This window comes from Phodopus roborovskii, unplaced genomic scaffold (genome assembly GCF_943737965.1).
Source record: "Phodopus roborovskii unplaced genomic scaffold, PHOROB, whole genome shotgun sequence".
In the NCBI taxonomy this organism is placed as follows: Eukaryota; Metazoa; Chordata; class Mammalia; order Rodentia; family Cricetidae; genus Phodopus; species Phodopus roborovskii.
Genome location: NW_026126515.1, coordinates 8445053 through 8472369, shown reverse-complemented (window position 1 = coordinate 8472369; position 27317 = coordinate 8445053). Strand labels below are relative to the sequence as shown.

The 27317-nt window shown below is 43.1% G+C and overlaps 1 protein-coding gene across 1 annotated transcript; it reads left to right on the top strand.

Moving 5' to 3' along the window:
- The first annotated feature begins 67 nt into the window (after positions 1–67).
- On the top strand, positions 68–27274 carry Tmed8 (transmembrane p24 trafficking protein family member 8). The gene is made up of 6 exons (XM_051196108.1): positions 68–326; positions 17511–17592; positions 22807–22936; positions 24092–24218; positions 24437–24742; positions 26145–27274. The coding sequence occupies exons 1-6, from the start codon at positions 209–211 to the stop codon at positions 26360–26362; spliced, it is 981 nt and encodes a 326-aa protein (XP_051052065.1). The 5' UTR covers positions 68–208; the 3' UTR covers positions 26363–27274.
- Positions 27275–27317: the final 43 nt, after the last annotated feature.

Here is a 27317-nt window from a genome sequence, read left to right as displayed (position 1 = left end):
CTTCCCTCCCCGCCCCCGCGCGCGTCCACGTCGCCAGCTTCCACTGGCCAGAGCTCCGGCAGCTCCCCCCACGCTGTCTCGCCGCTCCTTCCGGCCCTGGGCTCTGCTCGGCTCCGCTCGGCTCTCGGCTGCCGCGCTCGCTTCTCCTTCGGCTGTTTCCGGAGCCGCAAGCAGCTAGCTGCGGAGGAGCTCCCCGCGCGGGCTGCAGATGTCCGACCGGCAGGCGGCTGAGGGGCCGGCCTTCTGGAGCCCCGCGGCTCTTCGAGGGTCGGCGGGCGGCGTCGGGGACCGACAGGGAGTGGAGGGGAATCAGGCGGCCGTCTCAGGTACGCAGAGACCGGGGTGCTGGTGGTGGGTGCCGCTCGGCTCGCGGCCGCGTAACTCGGACGACCCGTATCCCTACCACCACCGGGACCACGGCTGTGCTCGAGGTCATTTTCTACTCCGTTTCGAAACGTCCTGGTTCCCGCCCCGCTTCCTTTCTCAGATCAGACGGGTTGGCAGTCCCGCTCCTTCCGCCGCACCTCTTTGGTGTCAGTCGGGGTCCATGTCCCACCTCAGCTGGCCCCGGGCTACCCGCGCGATCCCGCCTCTGTCCCCCAGGCTCGCTCGCCTCTTGGCGCGCTCCTGCCGGCGTCTTCCTGGGCGTCCGCCTTCCTCTGTACGAGCCCCGCGTTGTCCTAGCCTCTGCCCGTAGGCCCCCGCGCCCAGCCGCGGTCCCCTGCATCCTTCAGAGTGGCAGCGATGGAGAGCAGACAGAATTGGGAGGCTTTGAGGTCTTGAAGGAGCATCGTAGTCGGAGCAAAGGCAGGAACCAGAGGCTGCAGTAGAAATTTTTGGAGATCTCTCTCCTCTGACACCCAGCCTCCTGTTGGGCCAGTGTCTGAATTTCAGGCCACACAAGTTCCTTCGTGTGAATTTACTCAAGTGTCCAAAAACATTAGGGACAGTCTACCAAGCTGTCACCTTTCAGCTTTGTGATCATCGCAGGGGCGTGCAACTAAAAGGATACTCTAGAGGGGAAGAGCTCGGGCTACACTAAGTAACAAGTACCTGGTTTTCCAGATCTGAAAGTATACATCATCATACTGTACTAGTGACTGAGGCACCGCTGTGGATCCTAGGTGCTTGGTTGGAGTGTGGGTTCTCAATCTTAGTGACCTTGGACAAGTGGCTTAACTTTAAACATGTCTGAGTTTTCCTCTTTTGTAAGATGTGGTCACTGAAAGTACCTGTGTCTCACAGCACTGCTGCGAGGATTGTGTGAGCCACTGTGACTAAAGTACTTGATTGATACGAAGCCCAAGATGCCCTCTGTACAAAGCAGCTGTCTAGGATGAGATTAAAATATGGTTTTGCTCAGCTAAATTACCAGAGCTGCTGCAGAGGCATTCCTGAACGTACCTTTCAACCTAGTGGCTTTTCTACAGGTATCCTAAGTATCTCCCATTGCATGGTGCTGCTACTAGCCCACATTGGTTTTTGTTTGTTTGTTTTGATATTATGGTAATATATTTGATATTTTGGTAATAGAAATTCTAATAGGGGTAGGCTGTAGCTCAGTGGTGGAGTCGATATGTGAGGTCTGGGTTAGACCCTAGCATCACCAAAAAAGAAAAGGGAAAAAAATTCTAAGCATACTTTCTGAAAGATTATAAAGGTTAAGCAAATAAGCCCTTATAGAGGTATGAGATACATATATCATAAACACCTGTCCCCTGTATATACCAATATTTGTAAGTTCAACCAGGATCAATTTGATATCCCAGGAGACATCTGGCAATATCTGGGAACAATTTGGTTTTCAGAACTGGAGGCAATGGTCACAATGACAACGGTACATAGTACATGCTGCTAAAATGTCCTACAGTGCACAGACTAGCCCTTGCCATGAATGTCTGCTTTGGATGTCAGAAATGCTGCCTTTGAGAGAAACTCCGGCCTGGACTCAAGCCGTGGCTGCAAAGCTCAGTGAGAATGCTGCTTGGACCAGAGTTTTATAGACTTGGGAGTAATAGAAAATTAGCTGAATTAGCAGTAGAGATTCTAAGAAAGGATGAAAGGGAAAGATGTTTTTTTATCATCTCTTAGAAAACAGCAGGGAAAATGAACAGCTATTCATTTGTTATTGAATTGAGGGTTTGAGTATTTCAGTGTACCGTATTCTTCAGGAGTTTGTCAGCATCCAGACTAACTAACAAGAACTTGTTTTTTAACATGTAGCTTTTGTATTCATTGCTGAAGTTATGGTAAAAGGAAGGGTTTATGTTTGTGTAAGCGAAAGTCTCTAGTGGTTGTGGTGTTCTTAGTGTCTTAGGGACTGTGATTGTTTTTAATAGTTTTTTTTTTTTTTTTTTTTTTTTTTTTTAATATGGGGCACCTGGGTTCTTCAGTCCCCGGAGGAGAGAGAAATCATTTCTTATATCATGAAACTCTCTAAGGAATACATATTTCATCACATAAAGGCAGGTCTTTTTTTTTTTTTTTTTTTTTTTCTTAAGTCTACAGAGCTCTGGGGGAAAATCAAGGGCAGTGTTTATTATGTTCTCAGCAGGAACTTAGCTTGATGTATATATTATGATCAAGCATTTGATGTTGAGGACTGGAAATAGGTGTGCTTGTTTACAGTTCTAATGTAGGTCTAAGAGCAGCACAGTATGTTCCTGTGCCATGATGGAAGTGGTCAGTATCTGTGATTGTTTCATGTTAAGTTTATTAGGATTTGAAATTTGGTAACTCCCTGTTGGATGGTACAGAGTGGTGGAAGTTAATGCTAAAAAGACTTTTCATGTTTAATTTTTAAGTTTTAAGTTCTTATCCTGATATCAACATGCTAGTAATTTGTTTGACTGTGGCTTTTAAAATGTGGTTTTTAATGTTGATAGCTGGTTATCATGTCATACTTGAGTTCATACAGCATAATACACAAATATTGTGTTTTTAGAATGTTGGTAGTTGGCCATCATGTCTTATATTAGTTCATGCAGCATAATACATGTGTGTATTCTGAAAGATGGTTGAGGAGCCACTCAGTCCCACTCTTAAATGCTGAAGAGAAATTGGACTTTATGGTCGCTGATTTGATTGAAACATAACTGAGTTACTGTGCTTTCCTTTAAGCCTCTCAAGTGTAACCACATCACCTACTTTTGGATCCCCTGCTCTGGAAAAAAAGAAAGCTTAGATAATTATTTCTGTAGCTGTTTAGTGAAGGGGAAGTCTTAATGAGTTCTAAAGAAACCTTGACCTAATACTCACATACTTTGGGGAAAACCTGCTTTCTGGCTTTCTTGTAAAGAAAACACCAAAACACCATAACAGTAAGCTCAAATGTGTAGCTTGATCAGAATGTCTGAGCCACACTCAGTAACCCGAGAAGAAAATCATATTTTGAAAATAGTCAAGAGCCATATGTGGTGGCTCACACCTTTAATCTTAGTGTTCAGGAGGCAGAGGCAGGTGGATCTCTTGTGATTCAAGACCAGCCTGGTCTACAGAGTGAGTTCCAGGACAGCCAAGGCTACACAGAGAAACCTTGTCTTGAAAAACAAAACAAAACAAAACAAAGAAATAAAAAATTGGTCAAATGTAAATTATTTGAAGAAGGCTTCTGTTTTGTGCCTTGCTTTGCTCTCAAGGTCATTAATTATACATTATTACTCTGGAGTTTCCAGTTCTTCTCATCCATGTATTGTTTCCAAGATTTTGGCCAGTTAGGAACCATGGCAATAATCTTGTCACATTGAAGAATACCTTATTTCATTATTATCTGATTACTATTTACATTTTTTATTTCAGTCTTAATGTTATACATGATATTTCTAGTCTGATAGATTAAATTTTTATGACCATACAAAGATAAATATGTATTCATTAGAAGAAAATACTGCTTTCCCTACTGTCATCTAATTTGTAAAACCTGTACTGTTTTCTCTAGAAATACTTGGAGAATTAGCTTATATTTGACTGGCCAATTGAAGTCTGCATTATTGAAAAATGGGCTTTTCCTTCTTCATAGTGGTTTAAAGTTGAGAAACCTAAAGGGATATGTTTATATTTGTTTTTTCCTGTTTCTCTCTCAAACAGCATTCCATCTTCCCACACTATACTTCTGGAAATAAACTTATGTTTTTCTTTGCTCTTTTTACTTCCTGCCTATCTGAATCCAGTTGGAAGTTGTTTTACCAGCAGTTCTTGCATTTTAAACTTAAAAAATGAAATAAAAATATCTTCTCATTTTTTCCCCTGTGTACATCAAGCTACTTGAAAAAAAGATGCTATGAGCAGTGATTCTTAATATATGAAATTTGCACAGCTTGACTGATAAAGAGAAATGGAAATGAGTCACTGTGTTGGTACAGGTGCACAGAGCACATCTATGCCTCACTCTACAGCACTGGTTCTCAACCGTCCTCATGCTGCAACTTTAATACAGTTCCTCATGTTCATGTTATTTTGTTGCTATTTCATAGCTATAATTTTGCTACTGTTAGGGATCGTAATGTAAATATCTGAGACACAGGACATCTGGTATGCAATCTTTATGAAGGGGTCATTCATCCCCGAAGGGGTCATGACCCACAGGTTAAGAACCATTGCTCTGCTCATGTCCATCAGAATTAGAACATATTTTTTATTGGCCCATTTCTTTGCACAGTCTGTTCTATAGGTTTATTCCTGTTTAAGAATGTAGACACAGCTGGATGGTGGTGGCAGCCTGCACACCTTTAGTCTCAGCACTTGGGAGGCAGAGGCAGGATTTCAGTGAGTTGGAGGCCACTCTGGTTTACAAATTAAGTTCCAGGATAGCCAAGACTGTCCCACAGAGAATCCCTGTTTCAAAAAATAAAACAACAACAACAACAACAAATGTAGACACAGGTTATTATAGCATCCTTTGGAGTGATAAAAGATGAAAAAAAAAGATGTTTATCTATAGAGAACTTGTAAATTAAAGACTTGATTTTTACTCAAATGGAATATTTGCTATAGAGAAGAATGAGAAGGATTTTTGTGTATAGCTGTGGAAGGTATCTGAGATGTGACTGGAAAAAATGAAATGTGCAGTAGTGTGTCTAATGTCCTGGTTCGTGTAGGAAATGTGAAATTCTCGTGAAGGATATATGTGTGTTATATCCTTCACTGTACTCACACAAATATTCACATTACCTTTATGTGCATAGAGTCTCTCTGTTAAGACTACAGAAAACCCAATATTATCACTCTCTGGAGATGGTATAACACACAAAAAATAAAAAGACCCAGGAACTGATATTGGGGTTCAAGCTTCAAGTTGAATATCAGAAAGGCAAAGCAGCAGATCACTAGCTTCTTACCTCTACCTCAGTCTAAGTGGGCTGATCCTCACAAACTCTCACCAAGCCTCAGGCTGGAACCTCTCCTCAGTGTGGCTGGAGAACAAATGCCTGCCTGAGACCTTGCTTCTGTCTTATATACATCCCTAATGTTGGGATTAAAGGAATCTTTTAGACGGTTTCACTCTTGTATAGACATGGGTGGGCTTGGACTCACAGAGATCCATCTATCTCTTAATCCTGAGGCCTAGAGTTAAAGTTGTGGATCACCACCTCCTAGCTTCTGGCTGCTGGGATTAAAGGTGTGTGCCTGGCTTCTAAGGCTTGTGGCTGACTTTGCTTTCTGAATCCTCAGGCAAGATTTAATAAATCATAAATAATATGTTACTACAAGATAGGACTAACAAAGAAGGGGGCTTCCACGGTATACTTTTACCACCTTTGAATTTTGATTAACAAAATATCTCACCTATTCAGGAAAAAAAACCATATACAAACGTGCTTGAAAGTTCTTCTTTTCTAAAACTGGAGGCTTTTTGCATATCAAGGACAAATCTTTTTTAAAAATTCAGATTTTTTTATGAAATAGCGATTATCAGTAGCTTTAAGTATTAACTTTATTAATATTAACAATGTTATTTATAGCTTACATTTTATTGTTTAAAACCAATTAATTACTAATTAAAATATATTGGGATTTTTTTTGTTTGTTTGGTTTTGGTTTTTTTCAAGATAGGGTCTCACTATGTAGCTTTGACTGTTCTAGAACTCACTGGACTTGAGCTCCACCTGCCTCTGCCTCCTGAGTGCTCAGATTAAAGGCATTTGCCATTATGCCCAGCTAGGATATTTTTAATATAATTTTTTTATTTAATAATTTTTTCTTATTTTACATATCGATCCCAATTCCCTCTCCACCCCTATCCCATCCCCCCATCCACTCCCCAGGTAGTGGATCCCATGAGGGATCATCAAAATCTGTCAAGTCATTTGGGATAGGGTCTAGGCCCTCCCTGGATTTTTTTTTCTGGAATTTTTTTTAAAAATGAAATGACCAGTTACCTTTCTTAATGTACCATTGCTAACAAAATCATTCCACTAGTAATTATTTTGATAGTACACTTAATGATTTAATTAATTTAATTTTGAGATAGAGTCTCACTATGTAGCCCTGGCTGGTGTGGAACTTGCTACATAGACCAGGCTGACCTCAAATTCACTGCCTCTGCCTCCCAAGTGCTGGGAGTAAAGGTGTGTGCCACCACTGCCTGGCTTGTTTTTATTTTTAATTATGTGTAGGTGTGAATTTGTACATTTGTCTGCCTGCCGAGGTGAAGAGTGTGTGAGGTGCCCTAGAAGTGGAGTTATAGGCAGTTTTGAACCCCTCACCCCAACGTGGGAACCCAGGTCTTCTGTGAGAGCAGTATGTTCTCTTAACTGTTGAACTGTCTCTCTTTAGCAGCTTATACTTTCATAATTTTTATTTATTAATTTTTAAATGGGTCTTGTGAGTGCCTGCATGTATGTCTGTGCACACATGTGGGCACCAGCCAGGGCTGGAGTCACAGATGGTGAGGTAGTGTGGGCCCTTAGAAGGACGGTGAGTGCTCTTGACTGGTAGGCCATCTCTCCAGCTCCATGTGTTCTTTATTAATGACTTTTATTAATTTGAGAGTACTTTACTCATATTTGCTCTGTACTCTTCATCATCGCTCTTCTCTCTCTCTCTTGCTGCTCTCTTTCTCCCTCCAAAATAATTCTGTTCATGCGTGAGTATGTGTGCATGTACAGATATGGATTCCATATAGAGAAAGTGTGATATTCTGTCTTTCTCACCCCTCACTACTCTCTGTACCCTCCCCCTCCCTGTAGACTACTTCCTCTTCTCCCATAGTTCCTCTTTCATGTCATATGGATTTGTGTACCCATGCACATACGAGCACCATATGCATACAAAACAACAGCCGAAACCTGCCAGGTGCATGGCTGGGATGTCTGTGGGTTGAGTTTGTACACCTTTGTCTTTCCTGCAGTGTTTGTGGTGTTGGGCCTGTACTACAGTGTCTGATGTCTGTGATGGCTGACTTCACTTGAGCCTCACTTTCTTGGGGCCTGGGAACCTCTGCTGGTTACTTTTGGCTTCAGTAGCTTGTGGGACAGGCAGGTTCTGTCACCCTCCTGAGAATCCCGCTCGATGTGCCCTCCAGTGGCTACTGTTCCAGGCAGGATTTCCTCCCATGTGTGTTAGTTAGCACACACAGTATGGAGATCTTTATAAGAGGACTAGTCTCTCTACTTCCTAAACCCACTAAGCTTTATCACCATGTTGGAGGGATGTGGCTGTCAGTTTCTCATAGTCCACCGGAGCCCTAGAATTCGTATCTCTATAGCAGCGAACCTCATAGCAAATGTTTGGCATCAGAGTTTGACATCCCCTACCCCCAAACGCAGGCTCAAGGTTGTCCAACTCTGATGTCTTTTTCAGGTGATGAGGGTAGCCCCTAGCCACTGCCTTTAGACTGCCCCCCTCCCTTATGTAACTGTGCAGTTGGTCGGAGCCTCCCGCAGCTTGTTGGTTTTATCTTGTGAGCATCTGGCCCTCGCTGCTGCTCTCCAGGACTGCCTCCCTCGGTTGTCTCTTAGTCTCTTCCTGACTGGTTATTGTTCCCAGTACCCTCAGGGTGGCTGAGGGTTAAATAATAGGTTTCCTCTCTGATCACACCCAGCCATAGCACACTGAGGCACAGTAAGGGACAAAAAGGAAGTCCTTTCTACTTACTGCTGACCCATCCCAGCAGAGGAGGCACGGGGTCTCCCAAGCCCACAGCTGGGTTGGAAGCGTGTGAGAGCTGTCAGCTGCTTCTGTGGGCGGGACTGCCTGCCTTTACCAGGGCTGCCTTGCTTATCTTTTGGATGAGGCTCTGCTTCCCTTTCCCAACTTCTGGCTGTGTGCACCTTCTTCCGTTTCGCTGTTTTTCTGCACTCTTCAGTGCTTCTGTCATTCTCTCTGTGGACTAGAAGTTGCCTCCATGTTATGTGGTAAAGAAAAGAAAACATAACAAAACCCAAAGCACATCCTCCCCAAGTCTAAGGCCCTCCCTCTAGGCTCCACCTCTTAGAAGTCCATTCATTTTCCAGTGTCTTCACCCTGGAGCACAAGTTCCTTATGCATGAACCTTTACACAGACATAAACCATATTCAGACCACAGAGTGACTGGCTCGGACACCTAAACAAAGCCTTACATAGATTGTATGTATTATTGAGAGAAAATAAAGGGTGTCTAAATAAATAAAGGCCTTGGCTATCTAGTGAGTTTGAGGCCAGCCTGGCTAGATGAGTCAGTCTCTCTTGCTCTCTCATGTATCAAAACGTAAATGGAAGCACGTGCCATGTTTGTAGAGTGGAAAGCTAAGGTGATAAAGATATCATTTATTTCCAGGTTGATTCGGTATAGAATGCAATGTCCGGAGTAGTCCGGGGGGAGTTTTGGTGTTCCCTTTGGGGGATGGGGGGATTCTAGAGTGTACATATAAATGAAAGGCTGAAAGGCGCTAAAATGTGTTAAGCATAGAAAGGTTTGTTTTGCAGAACAGCTGGGTCCTAAACAATAAGAAAAAGCTTATCTTATTATGTTCCACTTTTTTCCACTTCACAGATAATAGCATCTTTTACGAATCAAAATCTTGATCATCCTATGCTGAGCAAATATGTCCATAAAGTATGTTTTTCTAATAGTGTGTTCCCCTTGTGGTTATATTCTGATAATTCTCACAATATTTCAAGCATTCATTGTTATATATGTTGGTGGTGATGTGTGATCGTTGGTCATTGATGTTAATATGGAACTTGTTTTGGGGGCACCACAGATGGCTCTCATTTAATTTGGCAGCCTTATTAACAGAGGTCTAAATGAGATCAGGAGTGGTTGGTGTCTGCAAGTGGCTTAGCAAGCAGCAACAGTTATCATTTTTTTCTAGAACAATAAGGACGCTCAGAATGAGGACAAGACACTGGATGCTTTTAAGTTTCAATCCAGAACACAGTCAAATGCTATGTAGGGGTTTTTGTCAGGTTTCTTGTGTCAAGCACCAGAGACTAATTCTAATTGCCTTAAGCAGAAAGAGGATTTATTAGAGGGATAAGGAGGGTTCACTGGATCCATATAAAGCGAGAGTGAGACTCCAGAGGCCAAACAACAGCAGTGTGAGTTCTCTAGCTGCTGTTAGAATTCTGCTCATATGCCAATCCTATTTCAGGTCCCAGACAGGGACATTAGATTATGTGCTTGTCCCATTGTAACACAAATAATAAAAACCCAGAGGCAGATATTGGGGTTCAAGCTGAAAGATCAGAGAAGCAAAGTAGCCAAGCCCTAGAGATTTCTCACCTCTACCAATGCTCAGACCAAAGGGGCAATTGTGTCCTGTGATTGCATCTCCAAACTGCTCTGCTCTCCACCAAGTCTCAGACTACAGTCCTAAACTGCTGCCTCTCCTCAATGTGACCAGACTAATTAATTGCCTAAGACTGATATATACCTTATATACCTCTCTCCGCCCAGCCATATCACTACTGATCCTATCTCTGTAGTGCTGGAATTAAAGGCGTGTGATCGCAAGTGCTCAGGTCACCTTTGTATGAGCTGTTTCTCTTTTTGACTGAATCAATTTTGTGTAGCTCACTGTGGTCTTGAACTAACAGAGACCCATGCCTCTGTCTCCTGAGTCCTGGGATTAAAGGTGTGGCCACCACTGCCTGGCTCTATGGCTGTGGCTAGCTTTGCGTTCTGAACCCTCAGGCAAGCTTTATTAAATCATAAATAATATATCACCATATCCTCTGACTTTCTAGGACTGGGAATTGAAGGACTTTCATTTCATTCTCTACTGTGTATGAAACAGCAGGGAGATGGCTGGGTATTTAAAAGTCAGCAGGTTGCCAAATGACTACTGCATCTGCAGTCCTGAGGGACCTGCAGATACAATTTATATTACCACTGAGGGCTGTTCAGGGTCAGAAGTAGACAAACCTACCAGTTATTCTACAAGGGAAGACAGTGGACTTCAGATCTATACCATTAAACTGGATATACATTCTTAGCAAAGCTCTAGGGTATGTCACAGGTAGGTGACAGCATTGTATACCGAAACTAAATTTGGCCACAAAATTGTACCCAAATATACAAATTTGGCTACTCTTTAGGAATTCAGAAAGAATTGAGTTAAATTATTGAAATATTTTTTTTCAAGTTTTCTTGAGGAATGGGTAGATAGTTGGGGGTTGAACCAGGGCCTGATATATGCTAGGCAAATGCTCTGCCAGAGTTTTATCCCCAATCCTGTGTCTCAGTTACCTGTTTGTACATTTGCTATGGCTCTCAGCCACACTAAACTGCAGTGATAGTGACTGTGTGTGTACCTGCCTGCGTGCGTGTGTGTGTGTGTGTGTGTGTGTGTGTGTACAAATTTTCACTTACTCAGTTTCCTTTGCCTGCAGTGACCTTTCCATCTGATGTGGCTGGGTCCTACGTACTCATTAAGACGTGTAGTTATCATCTCTTTCAGGAAGCCTTTGCTACCTGCCCACTTTGTAACGTGCTTCTGCGATAGTTCAGCTAATAATTCTATCAAATGGTATCATGTATTTACCGATTTACAGTCACCTGCTTTCTGGTTTACTTTCTCCAGTAGACTGAGTCTTTGAAAATACACATTTAGCTCTTGTGTTCATAGCGTGGAAACACAGTACCTGGCATGTAGCCTGTAAAGGTCTGTTGAGCTGAGGTTGTTAACTCAGAGTTGGTTTTGTTTTTTTCCTCTTCTTTTTAAAATTTGATATTTTGTGACTCCTGTGTCACACAAACTGGCAGAGTGGTATCTGAAGGACAGACTCCGAGCTGTGTTCTAAGTGGGTAAAAGATCAGGGCTAGGGAGATCACTTAGTAAAGAGCTTGCTGAGTTCAGATCCCATGTAAAAAGCCAAGCGTGGCAACATGCAGCTGGAATCCCAGTGCTGAGGAAACAGAGGTAGGAGAATCCCCAGGGTTGCTGGCCAGCCAGTCAAACCAGTTAGTACACTCTAATGAGATCCTAGCTCAAAAAGTAAGGTAGAAGCCAGAGAGATGGCTCAGTGGGTAAAATCACACATTGCATACACCTCATGTCTGAATCCCCAGAACTCATGTAAAAAGCTGGGTGTGCTGGTACACATCTGATATCCCAGCACTTCTCTGGTGGTAGAGATGGCGGAATTGCTCAGGTGCCAGCTAACCCAGAGTACACAGTCCAGCAGCAAGAAATAGCAAGAGAGATCATGCCTTAAAACAAGGTAGAGGGCAAGAACTAACTCCCAAAAGATTTCCTCTGACTTCTGTGGCATACATGTCTGTACTCAGACATCACACACATATACATATACACAGAGATGTACACATAAAGTAAAAAAAAAAAAAAAAAAAAACCTGTGTGTGTGTGTGAATAGAGGGCTGAGTGTGGTGGACATCTTTAATCACAGTACTCTGCAGGCAGAGGCAGGCAGACCTCTGTGAATTCAAGACCACTCTGGTCTACACAGCAAGCTCCAGGCCAACCAGTAGTGCTTAGTGAGACCCTATCTCTAAATAAATACATACATACATACATAAAAAGGCAGAGTAATCGACACTTAAGGTTGGCTTCTGTCCTCCACACATACGTACACATGTACCTACACACATCCATTTGCACACATTTGTACACCTTCACACATAATGCACCTATACACAAAAGGGTCATTACTGAGTGAAAATGTAGGCTAATGGTGAACATGGTACGAGCTCATATTTTTTTCATTCCCCCTTTTTTAAAATTAATTTATTTTTTACATTACAATCCCAGTTCCCCCTCCCTCCTCCCCTCCCCCTCCCCTCCCCCTCCCACCTGATGAGCTCATTTTTTAAAGAAAAAAAGGGAAATTATTTTATGTGCGTTTGGGTTTTTGTTTGTTTGTGTCTTAGGGTTTCTGTTGCTGTGAAGAGACACCATGACCACACCACATCAATTCTTATAAAGGAAAACATTTAATTGGGGTGGCTTACAGTTTCAGAGGTTTAGTCTGTTATCATCATGGCAGGACATGGAGGTGTGCAGGCAGACGAGCTGCTGGAGAAGGAGCTGAGGGTCCCACATCTTGAACCACAAACAATAGTAAGTAAACTGAATTAGGTGTAGCTTGAGCATAGGAGACCTCAAAGCCTGCCCTCATAGTGATACACTTCTTCCAACAAGGCCACACCTAATTCAACAAGGCCAAATTTCCTAATAGTGCTGCTCCCTATGAACTTATAGGAGCCAGTTACATTCAGACTACCACAGTGTTTTGTTTGCTTGTTTGTTTTTTGTTTTTTGAGACAGGGTTTCTCCGTGTATCCCTGGCTGTCCTGTAACTCACTTATAGACCAGTCTGACCTCTATCCACCTGCTTCTGCCTCTTGAGTGCTGGAATTAAAGGTATGTACCACCACCACTCTGCTAAGGGTTTGTTTTGATGGTAAATTATCTACAGATTTTAAGTTAAAACAGTAGTGTGTTGTCATGATCTGCCTAGCAGATTGGTATAGATTATGTTCATGCATGGGGCCATTCTCATTCAAATCACTATGGGGAGGAAGTTACGGTGGCAGGGGCTTGAGGGGCCAGCCAAGTGGTCAAGCTGCATCCAGAGTCAGGAAATAGGATGATGAGTGCTCAGCTAGCATCCTCTTTTTTATGCAGTCTGTGACTCAAGCCCAGGGGATGGTGCTGCCAGTATTTAGAGTAGGTCTTCTCACTCCAGTTAACACAGGATAGTCTTTCCCAGGCAAGCCCAGATAACCTAACCTATGTAATTCCTCATTGGCATGCACAAAATCTTGTGTCCCAAGTGGTTCTAGCTCACTTCTATCTGATCTAAATATGTCAACTTATAAAGTTGGCATTAACTATCACAGATATCAAGTAGGGTATGATGGTAAACCTAGGCAGTCCCAGCAATTCAGGTCAAATGAATACTTGAGCCCAGAAGTTCGAGACTAGCCTGGGCAACATAGTGAGAACCTGCCTCAGAGAAAGGAAAATTGGGGACACTTGTCACATGTTGAATTTTGTCAGTTTCCTCAGTGGCCCACAAATTTCACTCTTGATGTTGAATTGTGGAAAAACAGGCTATCACTTATTGCTGCTATAAAATCAAGATAATGGGCAGTCCCTGCCAAATATGTGACATACACACATCATAACACAATTTGTAATGCTAATAGAATGAAAAGCTAGAAAAAACACTGATGCCCATCATTAGGGATGACAGTATGGCATGCATGCCTATAGCCAACCATTTCATGCGTGTCTATTTGGCTGATTTTTAGTTTTGTAGGTGTTGTAATCCAGGCACAGCTGGCCCCGCCCATTGGGCACCTGGCAGAGTGCCCACCCCTGCAGGTATTGGCAGGCAGTACCTTGGCTCTGTATGCAGGGGCAAAGAGGGTCTTTTTGAGACAGGCTCTTGCTGTTGTGACCCAAGCTGTTGTTGAATTTACAATAGTTCTCAGCTCCCAAATTTGGGATTACAGGAGTGCATCACCATGTCCAGCTTGAACCTATTTTGTCTGATACAAGTATAGTTAGATATCTGTGTTCTTTCAATTACCATTTCTCACCCTTTTACCTTCAGCCTATGTAGTCCATACATCTGAGGTGCAGCTCTTATAAACAGCATGATGTGTATGTCTTCATGTATATCTTATTCAGTTTTTGCTGCTGTAATACGACTGAAAAATTTATACTCTTTTTTTTCCTCATTCAAAATTTAATCTAGTTCAAGTTTATGAGGCAATGAATGGACCAGTGAGCTGTATCCTTTACACACGCACACGCACACATGCACACACGCATGCACGCGCGCGCCTCCCCACCTGCCCCTGCCCCTGCCCCTGCATGCTAGGGCTGAATCTGGGGCCTCATTCATGCTCAGCAAACATTCTGCTTTCCTGGTCCTGAGATTAGATACTTTATAGCAAACAAAGCTCTATTCCTTGTAGTTCTAGAGGCTGGGAAATCCAAGGTCACATCCAGCAAGGGCCTTCTTGCTAAAGGGCAAAAGAACAGACGGTACCTCAGTTGGGGAAGGGGACCGAATTCATTCTTCGATGGCAGTATACTCCTGTGTGGATGCAGTTCTCCCACCCCTGAGCATCCCATGGAGAAGAACTGGCGCTCCTTAGAGCGCGCTCCTTAGAGTAGTGGCCGGCTCTGGGTCTGAGCAGGGCATTGATGCCATGAGCCCAGAACTTAAGTGGTAAGCACAATCTCTGGGTCCTACTGAAGGGGACACAGGACCCAACTCTAAGGAGCTATCAGGACAAGGGTAGGAAATGTGAAACAGAAATACGTTAAAATATGTTCCTTAACCATACTTAATAATCATTGTTCACCTATGTTTCTAATTGTTTTGCCAATTGGAATAGAAGTAACCCTTGTCCTGCTTTTGATTTTTGCCCTTTCTCTCTCCCTTTGGTTATTTTTACCTTTGTTTCTGAGACAGGGTCTCTCTGTGTAGCCCAGGCTGGCCTTCAGTTCAGCAACCTTAGCCTACTGGATATGTCAGCACACCTAGCTCTGCCTTCTTTTTACGAGGCTCCTAAGGTAGCTATGTATGCATGGGGGGGGGGAGAGAAATCTTTTTCTGGTAGAAGAATTCCCATTGCATACACATACAAAGTGTTGAATTGGAAAAAGCATTTTCTGCTTCTAATGGAATTGGACACTTTCAGACACTGGTCATGAATACTTGCCAAAGCCACTTGATAAAAGATACATCCATTTAAAACAATGATATATTCCCCTCCCCCCCCCTTTTTTTTGTTCCTTTTGGTTTTGCGAAACAGGGTTTCTCTGTGTAACAGCTCTGGCTGTCCTGGAACTTGGCTTAGTAGATCAGGCTGTCCTTGAACTCACAAGAGATCTGCCTGAGTCTGAGTGCTATATCCTTTTATTTTTTTTTAAAATCAACTGCAAAACAAGTTTATGAACAATGTTCATTAACATTTGATGCATGCCTTTTAGATACATAATGGATATATATATATATATATATATATATATATACACACATATATATATATATATGTGGAGAGAGAAAGAATTGCTTATTTGTGTGAACACATTTCTGAAATGATATGCATCAAATAGTTAACAGTAGTTGTCTTGGTTTCGTAGACTTATGCTTAATTTGTGTTGCTTAGTGGTTATTTTGCTTATCTGTATGTTTCAGCTTTTCTAAAGTATATTACAAAGTTTTAAAGAAAAACTGTATAAAGGTGCATGGATTTTTTAGTCTTTATTTATTCTATAGTAAACAAAGAGTTAAGAGTGCAATTTTAAAAAGTTAATTTAGAATAATAATATGGATGTGTAAAGTCTGGATTTAAGTTTAAAATTCTATTATTTTCCAAAAGTCTGTCTCAAAAATAGAGAATAGGAGAGAGTAGGCTTAGAAAAAGTTTGTATTTAGAAGTCGGGGAAACCTGATTGATGTATTTAGACCAACAGGGTAAATTTGCAGTTAAAGAAAATGTAGTGTCTGGATAGTGTTATTCTCAGAAGTGTGCCTTTCGTGTCCTCCACAAAGATTGGGAGACACGGGGGGGGGGGTTTAAGCTCCTTCCCCCCCCATTTTTGATAATATTTGTCTATTTAAATTTGAAATAAGCTCTACATGTCAATCCCAGTTCCCTCACCCTCCCCTCCTCCTCTGTCTCCTTCCCAATCCCCCATCACCAGGGAGGGTGAGGGGTCTTTCATGGGGAGTCTTCAAAGTCTGTCATTTGGATCAGGGCCTAGGCCCTCCCCAATGTGTTTAGGCTGAGAGAGCATCCCTCTATGTGGAATGGGCTCCCAAAGTCCATTCGAATACTAGGGATAAATACTGATCCACTACCAGAGACCCCATAGACTGGGGTCCGTGAGCTTCCCTTTATTCAGATCAGCTGTTTCTGTGGGATTCTCCAGCCTGGTCCTGACCCCTTTGCTCATCACTCCTCCCTCTCTGTAACTGGATTCCAGGAGTCAGACTAAGTGTTTAGGTGTGGGTGTCTGCTTCTGCTTCTATCAGCTACTGGATGAAGGCTCTAGGATGGCATATAAGGTAGTCATCAATCTTATTATAGGGGAAGGGGATTTAAGGTAGTCTCTCCACTGTTGCATAGATTGTTAATTGGGGTCATACTTGTAGATCTCTGGGCATCTCCCTAGTGCCAGATTTCTCTAAATCTATAATGGCTCCTTCTATTATGGTGTCTCTTTTCTTGCTCTCCTCTATTCTTCCCCTGACTCAGTCTTCCTGCTCCCTTAAGTCCTCCTCTCTTCTCCTCTTCTCCCCTTCTCTTTCTCCTAACTCCCTCTCTCCTCCCCCCATGCTCCCAATTTGCTAGGGAGATCTTGTCCCTTTCCCCTTCTCCGGGGAACCATGTATGTCTCTCTTAGGGTCTTCCTTGTTTTTTAGCTTTTCTGGCAGTGTGGATTGTAGGCTGGTAATCCTTTGCTCTATGTCTAAAATCCATATATTAGTGAGTATATACTGTGTTTGCCTTTTTGTGACTGGGTTACCTCACTCAGGATGGTTTCTTCTAGTTCAATCCGTTTGCCTGCTAATTTCAAGATTCCATTGTTGTTTTTGTTCCCCCCCCCCACAACTGAGTAGTACTCCATTGTGTAAATGTACCACATTTTCTCCATCCATTCTTCAGTTGAGGGGCATTTAGGTTGCTTCCAGGTTCTGGCTATTACAAATAATAGCTCCTTCCTTTGAGTGAAACAGTGGGAAACCAGACCCACATGGTCAGAGGCCACCTGAGGTAGAGGTGGTAGCTGGGGGAAGGACTGAGGGACAGTGGAGATACTGTGACAAAAGCAGGACTCATTAGGAAGCAGCCTCTAAGTCACCCCAGGGGAGAACTGCCTAAGCATGCTATGTCTCAGTGGAGGGGCCTCTGCACAGCGCTGCAAATGGGAGCAGCAGGAGAGGTCTTACATCATCAGTCCCTTTCTTGGGAGGAAGGCTGGGTGACACAAGCCCTACAGTCTTTCCACAGATGAGATTGCCAGTCAGCATGAAAAACAACAGGTCTGCAGGACATGGTTAGTGTTTCCTCTCAAATAACACTCTTTCCATGATTTTCCAGAGAAAGAAGATCTGGAAAACACCAAGGCCAGCTCTCCACTGGCTTCCGCCTCTGATCCAGAGCCCCAGCCCTCACCCTACAGGTAGGGACAAACAACTGCTTTGGATAAATGCCTCTGGTTCCAGTTTTGTCTCCTGGGAATAAAGGAACCAGTGAGCAAAATAGGCAGTGACTTTAAGGGGGTAAAACAAATTGCAGTTTTTATGTGATTTTTTTTTTTCAGATTAAACCATGATAATTGCCTTTGGGTTGTCCTGCTTTTTTCTATATTATCTACTTTTTTATGTGTATGTGTGAGTGCCTTCATGTGTGTATGTGTAACATGTGCATGTTCAGTGGCCATAGGGGTTGGAAGAGGGACTCACATCCCCTGGAGCTAGAGTTGTAGGTAGTTGTGAGCTACCTGACCTGGGTACTGGTGCCCAGACTGAGTTCCTACGAAAGAATTACAAATGCTCTTAACGGCTGGACCATCTCTTCAGCCCCTAGGCTGTCATTCTGAATTTTCTTCTCTATTTCATAACTATCACTGATGTACCTGTGTGTGTGTATGTATGTATGTATGTATGTATGTATGTATATGCATGTATAGCAGAAAGGAAGGATTATACTGAGTCTTAGTGTGAAAGGAAGGCATGAATCACTAATAGAACACATAAGTCTGCCTTCAATATCATACTCTAGTTACACAGTTACTATACTGCACTGTCTGGTAGAACCTGTGGTCTCCATGCCTCATGCAAAACATGGCTGGGAATAAAAAAGGTTTTTGTTTTTTTTAACATCTCATACTTGTTGAGCTGTATTCAGTTCTTTCTTCTTTTGCATATGAAATAATTTATAATGTAGTTGGTAATATAATAAATAACCATGCTTTATTTGACTGTTTCTCAATGATAGACAAAATGTTTTATTAAATAGTTCTGTTTGCTAAATACTGTGGTGTAAAGTGTATCCTGATAACCCTAATGAAATAAGTACCCTTCCCTGCTGGTAAAAGTGAAATAGAGCCGGGGCGGTGGTGGTGGCCTTTAATCCCAGCACTCGGGAGGGAGAGGCAGGAGGATCTCTGTGAATTCGAGGCCAGCCTGGTCTACAGAGCTAATTCCAGGACAGGCTCCAAAGCTACAGAGAAACCCTGTCTCAAAAAAACAAAAAAGAAACAAAAATCCCCCAAAACAACAAAAAGTGAAATAGTAAAGTCTATGCAGGTCCCCATGGCTGTAGCTTGTTATCATAACTGATAATAGAGGGGTTGAGTTCTGCGTGTAGGCTATGTTATATATAGAAGTCTTCCTTAAGGTTTTCCCCTTTTATGTATATGAATGTTTGCCTGCATGTATGTCTGTGCACAATAAGCATGCCTGATGCCCACAAAGGCAAGAAGGGGGACTGGAGCCCCTGGGACTGGAGTTACAGACAGGTGTGAACCACCATGTGAGTTCTGGGGCTCAAGCCTGGGTCTTCTGTGAGAGCAGCCAGTGCTCTTAACCTCTGAGCCACCGCAAGGTTTTCATGACAATAATTCATGCTCTTGACGTTCCCTAAGGTGAGGGACTTTTCATCTTTCTGTCGCCGTCTCTGTCTTTAAAGGATGGATCTATATAGCACAGAACTTTCTTAGACAAAATGATTTAATTTCAAAGTTGTGTTTATGAATTTAGTGAGTAAAGACTCTCCAGTGCACATGATCCCAGAAGCCTAGCATTAGCTTTGTGTCTGTTGGAAACTGAACAACACAGCTTTCCACTAGAAAGTGAGGCTGGCTGGCTGTTTGGCCTGGTTTTCCCATCCTTCAGACTAGTGTCCCTGCTCTGGGGCAGTGTGAGCCAGAATTCTTAATTGACTTACAAGGTTTTTTTGTTTGTTTATTTTGACATGGCCTACCACTGGCATCAACTGATTGGCCACTTCTCTTTCCAAAAATACCTTTTGCTAATTCTGTAGAGCATGATATGCTGATATGGATAATTAAATTCATGTGGTTATTACAAGCCTCATTTAAAATATTTTCTCATTGGTATAGAAAGATGACTCAGTGGTTCAGAGCACTTGCTTGCTCTATAATCAAGAGGACCACAGTTTAGATCCCAGTACTCATGTAACAGCCCGGGCATTTCTGCAAATACCTGTAACACTGGCTTCCTGCCTAGTTGAAGTGTGAGTCCCAGCTTCAGGGAGAGACTCCGCTTCAAAGGAATAGAGAGTGTGATGGGGGAGGCCATCTGACACTCTCTGGCCTTTGCACACACACACAAGTATGTCCATCTGCAAAGCACATGCATGTGTTCTTACATAGACACATATAAGTAAACGCAGACATACATAAAACAAAAGTTTAAAATATTTTACATGCAAAACTGTATCTGTTCCAAGTAGCATACACAAGGCAGAGAAGAGGCTTGCTGATTTTAGATGTCACATATAGTAACATTGGGTTAGTAATTCTGATGACCTCTGATAGTCTCAGCTTTCCCAATATTACAAGTGATAGTGTGATCTAAATGACTGTTGTTTTCAAATAGGAACTAGTATGTCTTTTAATAGTTCAACAAGTAACATGGCATAGTATTTATTCATCTAATAGACATTGTTGAACATCTGTTATACCTGGGATACTTCTAGGTACCAAAAATGCTGAAGAATAACACAGTAGTCCAGGGTACTGTTGTAACGGGTCTTATACCCTGGTGATGATGGCAGGCAGGAAACAAGTGTATAACATGTTTCATAAGTGGCCTTCATCTGTGAAAACTCTTATTATTATTAATACAGGCAGAGGCTACAGTGAGCACAAAGCTCTCAAACAGGAGTGGCGCTTGAGGTTAAGTGGAAATCCAGGAGATAAGGTCAGAGTTTTCCATATTCAGGGTTGGTTTAAGGTGCCAGGCACACTGAGGGAGTAAGACCCAGTTCCCAGCATACAGCTTGCCTCCTACCTAGTGAAGGGACAGCAAGAAACCAAAGGGGACTGAAGTTTCTGGCTTTGTAACCATGTACACTGGATGATTTCTGCAAACCTGATGGCAATGGACTCATTGCCATTCTCAGAGGTGGTCTGGCATGACTTAGGTATTCTAAAAGATGGTTATCTCTATTTGAAGAAGAGATAATCTATAAATTAAAAATGAATTTTCTTATTTTATGCTGCCAAGGAAAACAATAGTACAGATAACCTAAAAGCAGGGGCTTTCAGATGTTTATGCTTTCAATAATTAGTGAAGCCCCCAAAGAATTTTTTGTTCACTACATTAGAGCTGAGTGTGGTGGCTCACACCTGCTACCCCAGCATTCAGGAGGCTGAGGCAGTAGGAACGCTACAGGTTTAAGGTCAGTGTGGGCTACAGCATAAAACATTGTCCTAAAAGACTCCATTTTTTTAAAATTTTTTTTTAAAATTGATTTTTATTTAAATTAAAAACAATCTTAGTATACATACCAATCCCAGTTTTCTCTCCCTCCTGTCCTTCTAGCCCCCCCATCCCATCCCCCATCTACTCCTCAGGGAGGGTGAGGCATCCCATGGGGGATCATCAAAGTCTGTCACATCATTGGGGCAGGACCTAGGCCTTCCCCCTTGTATCTAAGCTGAGAGAGTATTAACACAAAGTATCCAAAGTTTTAAAATCATAAATCATATTAAAACTTAAGGCTTAAAATTATAATGTAGTTATTTTACTCATTTGAAAACAACAATCAACTTACTGCATATTACTATAAATAATGTCTTTAATGGAAAAACAATAAACTTCTAAAGCAAAGATAACACAGTAAGAGAATAAATCCCTTTAATGTCTGGTTTAATAAAAGACAACTAAATTTCTACCTCTGCTTCTTGATTCACTCTACAATATTGTCACATGTCATTGAGCCTCTGGGAAATTCCACTGCCTACTTCAGAAAATGCAGAAAAGAAAATGTTAATTTAGTAGTAGTCTGAAAAGATTTTACAGTGTCGGACACCCCTGAAGTGTCCTAAGTCCTACAGGGGTCCCCAGACCGTATGCTTATAACTCCTGCTTTAAAAATAAAACTCACATGGGGTGTTTGTGGCGCACACCTTTAATCCCAGCACTCTGGAGGCAGAGGCAGGTGGATCTCTGTGAGTTTGAGGCCAGCCTGCTCTACAGAGCTAGTTCCAGGACAGGCTCCAAGCAATACAGAGAAACCCTTGTCTTGAAAATCCAAATAATAATAATAAAACTCACATCACCTTTTATTGGCAGTAGATTCTCAGAAGGTCTGGAAGATTGTGCTTCTGCCCTGGCTCTTTGCTCATTTTCTAGTCTCTCTGAAGCCAGGGGATGTGGGAGGCAGTGTAACTCATCCCCTGTTCCATGAACTTTTCCTAGGGAGACATGAGCAAACTCAGCTACTCACCCCAGGTAGGACACCAAGGACACACTCAGTTCTATCCAAGTGTAGCTTGGTGAGCCATCTAGTTAAATTGGAACATGGAGCATGGGCAATTTATGGATGGCTGCATCACTGGAGAAAAAGTCTCACCCTTTCCCAGCGCTGTTAATTACCTGTATATCCTTGTGATTAATCAGCAGACACTTTCTGTTCAGTGGCCAGTCTCTGGCTTAGGCAACCTTATCAATGTGTGACTTGTGTAGAACCAGCTGGGGGTCCAAACCGTTTATTGAAATTCTGGTTGGAACAAATAGTGAGAGAGAATAAAGTGAAAGAGAGCAGCCAGGCTGCAGAGATGGCTCAGTGGTTAAACGTGCTTGTGTACAGTCATGGAGACTGGAGTTTGGTTCCCAGTACTGTTGTAACAAGACAGGCGTCCTGCAGTTGCTTTAATTTCTGCTTCCCTACCTCACTGTGCGTCTTCTGTTCATTTCACAGTGTCTACATCTATCACAGCATCAGACTGTAGACCACAGACATGCACATTTTAGATTTGTCAATTAAATAAGTAAAACATAGCAACAAAGAAGACCAGACCCTGAGTCCATCTGATGGCTGAGCTGTGTTTCCTGTGGCTCATGAGCCTGGGGTCTGGCTTTGTCTGTTGCTGGGCTGTGAGCTTTGTTTGTTCCTGTGCCCTTACTGTGAGCCAGTCAGCTCTGGGCAGTGGTCAGCTGAAGTGACATGGACCTAAATACAGAAATCAGGGGGAGTGGGGTGTCTTTTGAATATTGTTTTATTTCAGTTACTCTGGAATGATTCTGCTTCTTCAGACTCCTTGAACTGACACACACACACACACACATATATATATATATATATATATATATATATATATATATATATATATATATATTTATTTATTTTTTTTTTCCGAGAGGCCACAGATGGTATCTCCAGTGAGTAAGGATACCACGGAAGATCTACAGAAAGCAGCTGGTGCATCAGAGGGCCAGGCTCCCGGCGAGCAGGAGTTGCTGCCAGCACGCCAGGCTCAGGTGCACAGTGAGGTAGGGGAGTATTCAGGCTCTCTTAGGAAAACAGGAGCTTCTGGTACCCAACTTAGGCACATCGCGGATGGGTTGGAAATAGCAGTGCTGCATTGGTAGCTCTCAGAATTCTCTGTCACTCCAAGCAGGCATGTCATCTATAAAGTTCACATTTGAGAACTGCATTATTGAGTTACAGAGATTTTTTTTTTTTTTATTGAAACCTCAATGTTTTAAGTTACTTTGGGCTTCATGCATTCCAGGGGACATGAGTTAGACACCCCTGTGAGGCATCTCAGTTTGAATTGTTTGGAGAATTAATCATCCGTCTCTCTCACACAGCCTGTCATTGTGTTAGCATGCAAAAAATGAGGTGCTCAAATGGGTGTTCCATGTTCTCTAAACTTTTGATGAGAGCAGCCTGAGTCGTTGACTGTTCTAGCTGGACTGTTCTTATGAAGGTGTATTCTGCATTTATGTAAAGAGCCTATAGGAGTGGTGTTAGTATCCAGTAATATTCCTTTGACACAGAGGCAGGGCAGGTTGGGATGGTTTGTGTTACTATTTTCATTGGTGATGATGTAATAATTAGAATCGGTGTCAATAAAGACAGTAAGCATTTTACCTGTTGCATAATGCTTGGTCGTTTATACAAATTTTTATCTACAAACTTCATTTGCTGTTGCTCACACTCAAGTGAGATAAATACCACTCTGTCCCCATTTAGCAGCTGTGGAAACTAAGGCTAAAAGCTTTACTAAGACTGTGCCGCTAAATAAGTTGCAAATTAAATCCACAACGTAAAAGGAAGGATATCCTGTAAACATGATAACCAAGGTCTGGTTTGATTTTCTTAGCTGTGTGGATAAGAATGGGAGGGCTTGGCCTCGAAACAGGTCTTGTAAGAACACAGCCTGGGAGGGTTACAGACTTGATTTACTTGTACAAGTACAATTCCAACCTCTTAACTGGCCTGCTGACTCATTAATGTGAGTCAGCAAGTAGGGACAGATTCCTTGTTGAGTTGCCTACCAGCTGGGGAAGAGGCAGGCAATGAAGGTATAAGGACTGTTGGTTAGCACATTAACTTTTGGTATGAGGGAAGAGCGGGGTACCCTTGCATTTGGAAAGAGGCTGATCAGAATTGAGTCCTATAACCAGAATTCTGTTGTGCAGATGGCCAAGTACCAAGCTCCACAACGGCCGGGAGACATGGTTATGATCCAGTCTGAGCACACTGGAGCTATAGATGTCCTGTCAGCGGATTTGGAATCTGCAGATCTTCTCGGGGACCACAGGAAAGGTGAGACCTTTGCAAACATAGAAGAGAGCTTGTTCATTTCCAGTAGATGCTTGAAGGACAGCTGAAGTAGATGCTGAAGACAGACGGAAGGACAGACAAAGTTGTGAAAGGAAGTGACGAAGCCGTTAGAAAGAATTGTGTATGTTAACTTTCCTAGCAAAGCACCAGGCCCAGGAGCGTTTCCCCGCTTCTCAGTAGTAAGCTATCTGTCCTTTCAGTCTCTCCGCCTCTGATGGCTCCTCCATGCATCTGGACCTTTGCCAAAGTGAAGGAATTCAAAAGCAAGCTGGGCAAAGAGAAGAACAGCCGCCTGGTGGTGAAGCGGGGTGAAGTAGTCACTATCCGGGTCCCCACCCATCCTGAGGGAAAGCGCGTCTGCTGGGAATTCGCAACGGATGACTATGATATTGGTTTTGGAGTTTATTTTGACTGGACCCCAGTGACCAGCACTGATATAACCGTGCAGGTCAGTGATTCTAGCGAGGATGAGGATGATGAAGAGGAAGAGGAGGAGGAGCTAGAAGGTAAATTTAATTTTAATTCCATTTACTCAAACTAATTGCTAGTGGCTGCTTTGTGGATTGTAGCATTTCTCCTCCCCATCAGAAACCCAGCATTGCAAGCTGATGGGGTTGCTACTGATGCTCTGATGGGAAGCACCCCCTCCCTTCCCTCCTTCTTTCTCCCTTTTAACAAGTACAGTTATTTCCCCGTGCTCCGTGTGTGTATGGGCAGCAGCATTTTTCAGGTCATGTTGGAACCTGAGATTATGTTTTTGCTCTCTTTGTGTTGGAATATTTATTCTTGATTTGGAGCCACCCTCAGTGGGTATAATAAGCTACAGGTACCCAGCCTCTCTTTCTTCCATACTGCCATTGCTGGCAGAATATAAATTCTTTGCTTCATGTTATAAGTAGTGTTCTCTGTTCCATTCTTTCTAAAAATTTTTGGTTTTGTTTTTTCTTTTGGTTTTTCGAGACAGGGTTTCTCTGTGGTTTTAGAGGCTGTCCTGGAACTAGCTCTTGTAGACCAGGCTGGTCTCGAACTCACAGAGATCCACCTGCCTCTGCCTCCCAAATGCTGGGATTAAAGGTGTGCACCACCAATGCCTGGATTTAAATTTTTTATTATCATATTTTATGTGCATGTTTTGCCTGCTTGTATGTCTGTGAACCATGTATGTGCCTCAGGCCCGTAAAGGCCAGAAGAGGGTAGTCGGATTTCCTGGAACTGGAGTTACAGATGTTTGTGAACCAAGATGTGGGTGCTGGGAATCAAACCTGGATCCTCTGGGAGAGCAGCCAGTGCTCTTAACCACTGAGCCATTGCTCCAACCCCTCCCTGCTCTGCTCTTATTATCTGTTGTTTCTACTTATGATGGGACACATAGAGAAGAATCTAGTTCTAAGCATGTAATATCCCATGGCTTTATGTATGACACAAATCATTCTTTTCACTTGCTTTTTCATGTCAACCAGGAAATCTATGTGTATTTAGGGAAGTGGGGGGACCGTTTATCTTATTTGCTATTGCTCAGGATGCCAAGGGGAAGCTTTAGAGTCACCCCGTACAGTGTGTTTATCTATGTTTTCTATTTTTGTTAGTTGTTCCTTTCATGTACTGTAAAGATTTCCAGGTTTTGCTCTCTAAGTATTTTTCCCCTTTGGAAACCAGGTACGTCTAAGGTTATCAAGTCGGATCATGGCTTCTCAGAGGAAGCACTGCTGCTTACTGACTCTTCCATTCTGGGCTGCTGATGCCGATTTCATTCTCCTGTCATGTTGATGCCCAGGAGGATGCATGGACTTTTCGTAGTGCCTCAGGGAGGACAATAGAATCCCCATTTGAGGAGCACACTCTCACATTCAGGCAGGATGTATTCAGGCTACAAAATCCTATCTAAACTCTGCCCTTTCCCTCCTGCAGAACCTGTCCCTGTGGGGGATGTGGAGAGAGGCTCCAGAAGTTCTCTACGGGGTCGCTATGGGGAGGTCATGCCTGTGTACCGGAGGGACAGCCACCGAGATGTGCAAGCTGGCAGCCATGACTACCCTGGGGAGGGCATCTACTTGCTCAAGTTCGACAACTCGTACTCCCTGCTCCGCAACAAGACTCTGTACTTCCACATCTACTACACTAGCTGAAGGATGCTAGGCTGGGGCAGGCCGTGTTTGCTGGCTAAAGCGGGCTGCCAGCTGGTGCCTCTTGTCTGTGAGCAAGGGCCTAAAGTTCTGTGTGAGGCCCCTAAGCCTCGTGCCCTGCCTGGCATGCCTGACTATTGACCCCATGTAGCTTTTCCCCTTTCTTGGCTTCTGCAGGTGGTGGTGTAGTGCTCCTGTCCTGTGGTCCCTGACTCACACTCTTGTTGTTTCAGACTCCAGCAAAAACCCTCTCAGAAGGCCGCTATGAGGCAAAAGCCTAAAATGAAGTAGAGGATGTCTTTTATTGATTCATGCTGGTAGAGCTTGTCATTCGGGTTGCCGCTCACTCTTCTCCCGAGCCTGTAATGCTGATGCTCTTAGCAGCGCCTACCCTCTTCCATTTCCAGGTGCCAGAAGAGGGAAAAGCACATTGTCTGTGAAAGAGCCCAATACTTTGGATGGAGAATGCTCCATCCAGCCTCTCAGCACTGCCATATTCCTGCCTGCTGGGTATTCTGTCTCTAGCTCAGGCTGGGAGCCCTCACTGCCTTGGATGGATATTATTATCCCTGATGAGTAGACCTTCCTCCTTTCTCTGTATCAAGTCTCTGTTTCTGCCATGTAGCAAGAACTTCCAAGCAATGGCAAGCTGTGATCAGTGTCCTAAGATCTACTGGGACAAAAGTGGCCTCCATTACTTCCTGTCTCCAGAGCTGTCTCCCTTACTAAGGGTGCTGGGAGTTGATGAAGAAAGGGTAGAGGTAGCCACTGAATTATCTCAGAAGCTGCCCATTTGGAAGTCAGTACCATTCGTCATCCCCAGGTGCGCCTCCTACCCCCTTTTAGGCCAGGGGTATTACATAGAACATTTGCTTTGGAACCAAATACAGTGAAACCCAGTCAGCTGTGCAGTGATTCTGGGTTCGTGTTTTTTACATTGAGGATGTAAACGTTGGGC

Bases quoted from the DNA above. Each gene is read 5' to 3' on its own strand.
- Tmed8 (XM_051196108.1), top strand. From the start codon at position 209: ATGTCCGACCGGCAGGCGGCTGAGGGGCCGGCCTTCTGGAGCCCCGCG. The intron at 22,937-24,091 runs GTAGGGGAGTAT...TCTGTTGTGCAG, and splicing joins AGGCTCAGGTGCACAGTGAG to ATGGCCAAGTACCAAGCTCC. The intron at 24,219-24,436 runs GTGAGACCTTTG...CTGTCCTTTCAG, and splicing joins TCTCGGGGACCACAGGAAAG to TCTCTCCGCCTCTGATGGCT.